At 54.4% G+C, this 8,886-nt stretch overlaps 1 protein-coding gene across 1 annotated transcript; it reads right to left on the bottom strand.

Moving 5' to 3' along the window:
* Positions 1–865: 865 nt before the first annotated feature.
* RND2 (Rho family GTPase 2) lies at positions 866–7,627 on the bottom strand. Its single transcript, XM_003913122.4, has 5 exons — positions 7,392–7,627; positions 6,817–6,904; positions 5,248–5,357; positions 4,346–4,480; positions 866–4,109 (listed from the first exon to the last, which is right to left on the bottom strand). Exons 1-5 carry the CDS (start codon positions 7,491–7,493, stop codon positions 3,861–3,863), a joined length of 684 nt encoding a protein of 227 aa, XP_003913171.1. The 5' UTR covers positions 7,494–7,627; the 3' UTR covers positions 866–3,860.
* Between the last annotated feature and the right edge of the window lie 1,259 nt (positions 7,628–8,886).

The raw sequence follows: 8,886 nt of genomic DNA, 5'->3' as shown, positions 1-8,886 counted from the left end.
GGCCAGAGTCACAAGGGGAGGACCCTTGTCAGCTGAAGTGTTTCAGGAGTTTGATTGAGTCCTCTCTTCCCATCCACCCTGTCCTTCCCCCTCCTCCCTCCCAGGCAGGCTTATTGCCTAGGTTAAGAAACACCAGGCCCGAGGCGGTAGTATCCTGTAATCTAACATGGGGAGGTGAGGAGGGCAGATCACAGTCAGGAGAGATTGAGACCATCCACAGCCAGCATGGGTAACCCGTCTCTACTAAATAAGAAGAAGAAGTAAGGCCAGGCATTGTCCGCCAAAATCCCAACTGGGAGGGAGACTCCAAGCGGAGGTGGATCCTGAGAGGTCAAAGATGAAACCATCACCTGGCCAATAGGTGAGAGGCACTTCCACTAAAGCGAAACCCGTGAGCACGGTGGCTCACACCTGTAATCCCAGCCTTTGGGAAGTGGCCGAGATTGGATCACACGGGGTCCGAGGAGTTCACGACTATGCTGACAACAGACTTAAGTCTCACTAAAATACAAAATTAGCTGGGCATGGTGGCACATGGCTGTAATCCCAGCTACTTCGGGAGGCTGGGCAGAGTGCTTGAACCTGGGAGCAGGAGTTGCCCGTGAGCGAGATCCGCCCGTGCAGCCTGGGCAATAAGAGTGAAACTCCGTCTCAAAAAAAACCTAAAATTAGCTGCGTGTGGTGCTTTACCTGTAGTTCAGCCTCAGGAGGCTGAGGCAGGAGAATCATCTGAACCTGGTAAGCAGAAGTTGCAGTGAGCTGAGATGGCGCCACTGCACTCCAGCCTGAATGACAGAGCGAAACTCTGTCTCAAAAAAAAAAAGAAGAAAAAAGAAAAAAAAAAAAACAGAAACACTGGCAGCCATCACAGTGTGATTAGTTGTTTATTTCATTAAATGTTTAACGAGGCTACATTGTTTCCCAAACCAGTCTAGTTTGTGAGGGAAACAGCTGCAGAGAAGAAAGCTGAGTGACTCCTGCATCTGGGGTGGGGAAGGGAGTAAGGTCCCCTCCCTTCAGCCTACAGAGGCCTTTGAGGATCAGGAACAGTCCCATTCCCTCCTCCCACCCACTGAGCTGCTCAGCCCAGAGCCCTCCTCCCCAGAAACAAAACATCTGGCAATCCAGACCTGCAGAAAGGGACCAAAAATCCATTCCTGGTAGTATTAAAAAGGTATTAAACTTTGGGGGTTCCTCCAGCTGATTGATCTTTCTAATTATGTTTGCATTCCCTGAGCTCACATGGCAGGAGATGGAGGTTAGAGGAAAGAGGGGGCACAAACACTCCACATTCTACACTTTGGTGATTGCAGGCTTGAACCTGCTATGCATTGAGAAGTCCAAAGTGGAAAAGAGAAGCCACTCAGCTAAAAATCACAAGTCGATTTTTATGGCAGGTCCTTGTGGGGAAAGGGTCAGTCCTCAAAGACAGATGGAGATCCACCTAGATGGGCCTGGAGCCCCTGCCTTCTCCTGTACCCTTAGCCGAGGACTCAGGGTCCTTGAGTCAGTCCCTAACCAGGTCTCAGTTTGAGGGGCACTCAGATAATTTCAAATGCCATTGAAGTTATCCTAGAATCTTTGAGACGGGCTGAGATGAACTAGTCCCATAGGAAAGGTTGGGATAGGGGTATCTGATGAGCCAGGGAGTGGTGGGTGGGAATTTCTTGTCTCTCAATACTGGAACCTGGCATAAGGGAAAAGAGAAGCTATTTTTTATTTTTCTTTTTTTTTTTTTAATTTTTAGAGACAGGGTCTCACTCTGACACTCAGGCTGGAAGACAATGGCATGATCATAGCTCACTGCAGTCTCGAACTCCTGGCCTCAAGCGATCCTCCCAGCTTGGCCTCCCAAAGGAGGAATCTTGGCTGGGATTATAGGTGTGAGTCACTGCTGACAAGCTATTTTAAATGACACATCTCAGAGCCAAATCTCCCAGCCCCAAATACCTCATCCAGATAACCATCTATCCAAAAAACAACTCTGATCACTTCACTCTCTGCCTGAAATTCCTGGTGGCTTCATCCTCTGAGGATGATTTCATTCATCCTCAGAATGAAATCCTGGTTCCTCTGTGGACCCTGCAGTAGCCTCAGGGTACCTTCCTAGCCTTGTCTTCTATTCTCCCTGCCATGGGAGCCCCAACAGTGCTATGCTCGTTCTCATCTCCACGTGTTTACACATGCTGTACCCTCTGCCCAGAGTGCCTTTCCTACCCCTTCCCTGCCTGGCAAACTCCTCTTCAACCCTCAGGACCTGGCTAACAGGACTGGCTTCTCAGGCTGCAAGGAGCTCCCATAGCACCCTGTACATGTACAAATATCCCTCAGTCATGGCACCCTCACACCTGGGGTACTTCTCTTCCACACTGGGTTGGCCTCCAGAAGCTTAGAGACTGGTCCTTGCAATCTCCCAAGCCAGTGTATGGCACACAGTTGGTGTTCAATACATACTTGCTGAATGAATGAAGAGGGAGGAATGGGCTATAAATTTGGGTGGGATCCCAGCAGACAGTTGGGTAAGGTCAGTGTTCTCTTCCAGTGTGTCTGGGAGAACTGGCTAGGGCTGGGACTGGGGGAGGGAAGGGCCAGGGATGGTTCCTGGGGGAGAATGTCACCGAAAAGAGGCCAGTGGGACCAGAGCCAGGGAGGGAATACAGGACAATCTGAAACCAGACTCCCGAGAAAACAGACCAGCACTGTCTTTCCTGACAACAGGCGCTCGGCCGTCCTTTCCACCATCTTTCCTTGAAGGGACAGAGTAGGGGTAACTCTAACAGCTGATGCTTCCCTGAAAGTCATCAAGGAACTCAGCATGGAAGGAGAGAAAGGTCCCTGGCCTGAGCCTCTAAGACCCCAGAATCAAACTACTGACCCCTTAGGAAACTTCACGCTGTATAGGGGTAGCTTCTGTGATGTGGAGGTTTTTGATGCCTCCTCACCCCCACAACCCCCAGGGCACCAGCAGACTCCAAGCCAGGGGTACAGATGGTGAGCAGGACCCCTCCCACACTAGCAGCAGGCTTGGCTGGGCTGAGAAATGCTGACTAATTGCATGTCAGTCTGCTCTAAAATCCCCTAATGGCCTGAGAATTGCCCACTTTATTAACTGGGATGAACAGTCCCAGGATGTCTCCTTCTCCCAACTCTGACTCCTAAAAGGACGCTTCTGATCCAACCTATGGCTTTGTCCTCTGTTCTATCTGCGGACATGGAAAGTTCCCCGGCTGAGGTCTAACTTTCCCTCTTACTGCTAGAGACTGGTAGATTGATTTTTTTTAAAAGCAACAAAACTAAAGCCACAGCCGTTTTCCATGGACTTGGGCTTTATTGGGTGACTGTAGAGGCAAGGGAGGTTCTAGGGCTGGTGGACTGATGGTGGGGGAAGGGCTTCTCCTTGCTTTTGAATTTAGTGCATGTTGCCTAGAGGTTAGGTGTGTGAGAATAGCTGCAGAGGTGAGAGGAGAGGAAAAGAGAAGGTCGTAGAATGGACATTTTCCTTGGGCCAGAACCAGGATATGGGGACTGGGGGTGGAGAGGGAGGGTACTCTTCACATAGGAGACTCCACCAAGGTCACTATTTGATATCAGCTTCCCTAACCCCCACCTGCCCCATCTCAGTTCATGCCCCAGATGCCAGCCCTGTTAGCTCCCTCAATATCCACTGGAGAAGAGGAGGGAGGACGAGATGAGAAATGATGATATCCTTCTGCCCTCCAGCTCCCCTGCCCAGAAGAATTGCTTGCTCTGCCTGCCCTGACTTCCCAGCCAGGCTCAGGAGGTCAGAAAGCCTGGGCGCAGGCAGGGGAACAATTGTGTCCCTCACCACCCCTCTTCACACTCTGCCCTCTCCTAGCCCCTCACATGAGGTTGCAGCTCTTGGCTCGATCCTTGTGTATCTCGCCCTCATTCCCCCGGTCTGGCCGTCCTGACAGCTGAGTGGATCGCTGCATTCCCCGGCGTGAGTCAGTTCGGCGCAGCTGCCTATGGCCACGGCCAAGGGAGGCCACTGTGGCCACATGGAAGACATCCCTGACGCTGCGCTCAGAGGACCTGGAGGAGCACTCAACGTAGGACACAGCCCCCACCTGCTTGGCCAGCACAGTGCCCTGGAAAAGGAAGGAGTGCATGGAAGAAAGTTATAGGTCTTAGCCTGCAGCTTAGAAAGGGGCACGGAGGCTATGGGCTGGGGTTGAATGTCAGGGCTGGGGACAGTCAAGGGATCAGGTCAGAGGTCACAGGCCAGAACAAAGGATGAGCCAGGTAAGGTGTTTTCAAATCAGAGACTGAAGGTGCAGAGGTGACAGGTCTAGGCTGGGATGAGGTCAGAGGTCAAGGGTCCCACCTGCTCATGTGTAACAGGGATAAGCCTCTGCTTGGACAGCTCCCTCAGTGTGGCCAGGTCAGTCCGCATGTCCAGTTTACAGCCAACCAGCACAACCTTGGCATTGGGGCAAAACTCTTGAGTCTCTCCTTGCCACTATGTAGGAGAAGAAAAGAGAATTGTGGAGCGGTGGAGGGAAGCACAGGGTGAGCCTTTGCGCCATGCCAGCAGTGGGCCCTCTCGTCCTCACAGCATGCAGAAACCACATATCCCTCAGAACTCTCCCACACAAGGAAGAGGTGAGAATGCTAGGCTTGGGTTGAGAGCAGGATGGGGTGAGAGAGAAGTAGGGGGGACGAGAGGGCTGGCGTGGGCCTGCGGACTCTTCTCCCTCAGTGGCTATGAAAGGTCTGCCAGCCTGGAACCTTCCCATTCCCACTCGCCTTTCCCATGCTGTCTCCTGGGAACAAATTTATCCCACCCTCCCCTCCCCCACCTGGGAACTGGGGCTGCCCTAGCTGACTTCTGTCCATTCACCACTGGCTTTTCTCATGGAAATTGGGGCCTGGAGAGGAGGCCACAGGGCTTTCCTGAGTTCCAGGATCAGCCTTCACATCCCATCCCCTCCATCTGGGGCTCCCACTGCCAAGGACTTGGAAGAGCAGAGAAAGAATCCCGTGAGTGCTTCTCCCTTCACTCCCCCACCTCCCCTAGCTGCTGTATCCAGCTCTGAGGACTTTCAGGAAGCGGGTGGCTGGGAGGGATGGGGGCTGGAGGCAGGGGTGGCAGGGATGAGAGCTTCACTCGCTAACCAGCTGACGGCCGTACCCCAGCTATCACTCCCTCCTCCTGGCCCATTTTATGTCAGGACCATGGTGGCTGGTCCGTCTCAGTCTAGCTGCCCTATTTCCCCAGGCTCCCACCTTCTTGAGAACACTGTCCAGTGTTTCTGGTCGGCTAATGTCGAAGCAGATGAGCACAGCATCAGAATCAGGATAGGCCAGAGGCCGGACATTATCATAGTAAGAGGAACCTGAAGGAAGAGAGAGCATGAGGGGCCTGAGTGGATGGGAGGCCTGGAAGGGAATGGGAGACCTTACAGATCCTGGTCAAGGGATGCTGGGAGCAGAGAATGGAAAAGAGCAACCACTAATACCCATCATTAATACCCATCATGGAGTCTGGGTTTCCCAAGTGGGGCAGTGGGCAGAAGGGGAGTCAAATGGTGGGAAAAGGCTCTCTGCTTCCCTAGGGGTTTAAAAAGTAATAATTTTTATTCTTGACTAAGGTTTGGACCCCTTTGAGAAGCTCATGAAATCTATAGTCATTCTCATAAAATGTTGCATGTGCTTTCTGGGCTTTGGCAGTCTAAAGCCCCGAAGGGAACTCTTGTAAAAATAAAAACCCGGCCGGGTGCGGTGGCTCAAGCCTGTAATCCCACCACTTTGGGAGGCCGAGACGGGCGGATCACGAGGTCGGGAGATCAAGACCATCCTGGCTAATACGGTGAAAGCCCGTCTCTACTAAAAAATACAAAACACTAGCCAGGCGTGGTGGCGGGCACCTGTAGTCCCAGCTACTCGGGAGGCTGAGGCAGGAGAATGGCGTAAACCCGGGAAGCGGAGCTTGCAGTGAGTTGAGATCCGGCCACTGCACTCCAGCCTGGGCGACAGAGCAAGACTCCGTCTCAAAAATAAAATAAAATAAAAATAAATAAAAATAAATAAAAACCCTCCTTATGTTGGGAGGAGGAAAACAGCAGTGGCAGGAAAGCACTCTCCCATTCTCCTGGGACTTGACCTCAGATTTCTCTAGTTCAATGGAGAGAAACAGCCCCCTGACCACTCCTCACTCAAGACATTCTAAATGTCTTTTCTCTTTTTTTATTTTTTGAGACGGAGTCTTGCTCTTTCGCTCTGGCTGGAATGCAGTGGCATGACCTCGGCTCACTGCAGCCTCCCTCTCCCAGGTTCCAGCGATTCTCTTGCCTCAGCCTCCCCGCAGCTGAGATTACAGGCACGTGCCACATGCCCAACTAATGTTTGCATTTTTAGTAGAGACGGGGTTTCAACCATGTTGACCAGGCTGGTCTCAAACTCCTGACCTCAGGTGATCTGCCCACCCAAGCCTCCCAAAGTACTAGGATTATAGGTGTGAGCCACCGCACCCAGCCTCTGAATGTCTTTTCTAAACTCAGTCTTATCTCCGAAGAAACATGTTCCAAATTAAAAGCCATTCCTTCCCAACTTTCCCAGGTAGGCAGAACCCAGCTGAAGGGCTCAGATCCTAGGCTTTCTCCTTTAGGACATGGTTTCTGTCAGGATCAGCAAGTTCTGCCTCAGTTTCCCTAGCTTTAAGCGGAAAATTGATTTTTCCTTCCTGTTGGAATTGGATGGATGGGCTGGGCTGACCTGGAACCTAAGGGTCTAGCCAAGGGAGGGGACAGAGTGGGCCGCCTTGGAAGTCAGGGTGACCCCCAGGGACTTGGCTACCTGAAGTGTCCCACATGTTGAGCTCAATGCGGCGCTTGTCGATCTCAAAGCTCGCGGTGTAGTTCTCAAACACGGTGGGGACATAACTCTGCAGACACGGATGGATCCAGATGAGATCCTCTCTCCAAGTCCTCACCCCAGATAAATGCCCTCCTCACTCCCACACCCCGTCCAGCCCAGCCCCTGGACACAAGTTGGTTTGGGATTGGGCAAAGGGGAGATCCCGGGAGCTCCTGCCCCCCGCAGAATCTCTGCTAGGCTCCCAGACCTCCTCCTGGTCCCTTCAGCCCCCTAGTTCTTCCCTTCTCCATTGCCCAGGACCTCCGACATTCCCCTCGCCCTCCCTCCCGGATGCTCTGGTTCTCCCAAACCCCATCCATCTCACCCTGCTCCCTAATTCCTCCCACCCCAATCCTCTGCAGTCCTTCCCGAGCCCTCAAGGCCTCCCCCCGTCCTCCGAGCTCCTGTATCTTGTCCCTGGTTACCCGAGTACCCGTTCCTATCCGTCCCCAGGGCCCCTGTCACCCATCCCGCAGCAGCCTTAGCGCCCCCCTCCCAAGACGCAGGTCCCTCACCCCGGGATAGGCGTCCTTGGCGAACACCTGCAGCAGCGCCGTCTTGCCGCACTCTGCGTCTCCCACCACCACGATCTTGCAGCGGCCGCTCTGCCCCTCCATGGTCCCGGATACGCGCCGGTCCCCCACGCCACCCCCCTCCCGGGCCCCGCCGCCACCTCTGCCGCCGCCTCCCCCGCCGCTGCAGCTGCAGCCGCTCGGGCCGCCAACACCGGCATCTCGCGGGCCCGCGCCGAGCCCCCGCCCCGGGGCCGCGGCCCCCCCTCCGCCCCGCCCCCAGCCTGGCGGCCGCGCCCCCCGTCCCCCCGCCTCCCACCCGCGCAGCCGGGGGGCGGGGCCCAGCAGATCTGGGCGGAGCCCTGGGAACAGAGGACCCAGAGCCGGGGTCCAGCGCGCCAGTGTTGGCTGAGGTGCCCCTGCCGGTTTGGGACAGGCCGAACCGGGCTTATTTGACTTTCTCGGAGCTAAGGGCAGGGCAGAGTTCAAGCGAAGTTCTTAGGGGTACACTAATGTGAGCGGCACACGCGCGAAGCTCGGCCCTGCTGTGTACCCACGCGTGCACGCAGGTGCACCAGTGCGGACAAGAGCGGGGGCAGCCATCCACTTCCTGAACACGGCGGGAGAGAGATGCTAAGGGGAAGGAGCCAGGCTTTTTGATTTTCTCTCCCGCCTCCGCCCGTGTCCTGGCAGGGGGTCTTGGGGAAATGGGAGGGTGAACCCCAGCACACCCACCCGGACGGTGGTGACATCATAGCTTTCCGTCCCCATGACAACGGGCAGCCGGGTCTCGGGTTGCATTGACTTAACCGCGGGCCTAGACTAGCAGAGAAGCGTGGACTGAGTTCCTCCAGCCAAGCACTGGGTGGAAAGTTTTGGGGGAGCTGCGTCCTCTGGTGGATGCTTGGGGAGAAGGAGATTAGGAAGAGAAAGAACCAGCCGGGCACGGTGGCTCACGCCTGTAATCCCGACAGTTTGGGATGCCCAGGCGGCCTGATCACGAGGTCAGGAGATCGAGACCATCCTGGTCAACATGGTGAAACCCCGTCTCTATTGAAAATACAAAAATTAGCCGGGTGTGGTGGCGTGCACCAGAAGCTGAGGCAGGAGAATCGCTTGAAGTCGGGAAGCGGAGGTTGCAGTGAGCAGAGATCGCGCCACTGCATTCTAGCCTGACGACAGAGCCAGACCCCGCCCCAAAAAAAGGAAGAGAAAGAACCAACTGCCAGAGTTGCTCTGCTGGAGCCAGAGCTAAACCCAAAGTCAGGCTTGCTTAAGAGTTCAATAGACCGGGCGCTGCGGTTCAATGCCTGTAATCCCAGCACTTTGAGAGGCCACTGCACCCCAGCCTGGGCGACAGAGCGACTCCGTCTCAAAAGAAAAAAAAAACGAGCCCAACAATACTTCAAACCACTGGATAATGTGATTTATGCGGGCACCTTTACTTTTTCTTTTTACCTTTAAAGTGCTTTTGGCCAGGCAACGGTGGCTCACGTCC

This window comes from Papio anubis, chromosome 17, assembly GCF_008728515.1.
Source record: "Papio anubis isolate 15944 chromosome 17, Panubis1.0, whole genome shotgun sequence".
NCBI lineage: Eukaryota > Metazoa > Chordata > Mammalia > Primates > Cercopithecidae > Papio > Papio anubis.
This window is presented reverse-complemented; position numbering and strand designations above follow the sequence as displayed.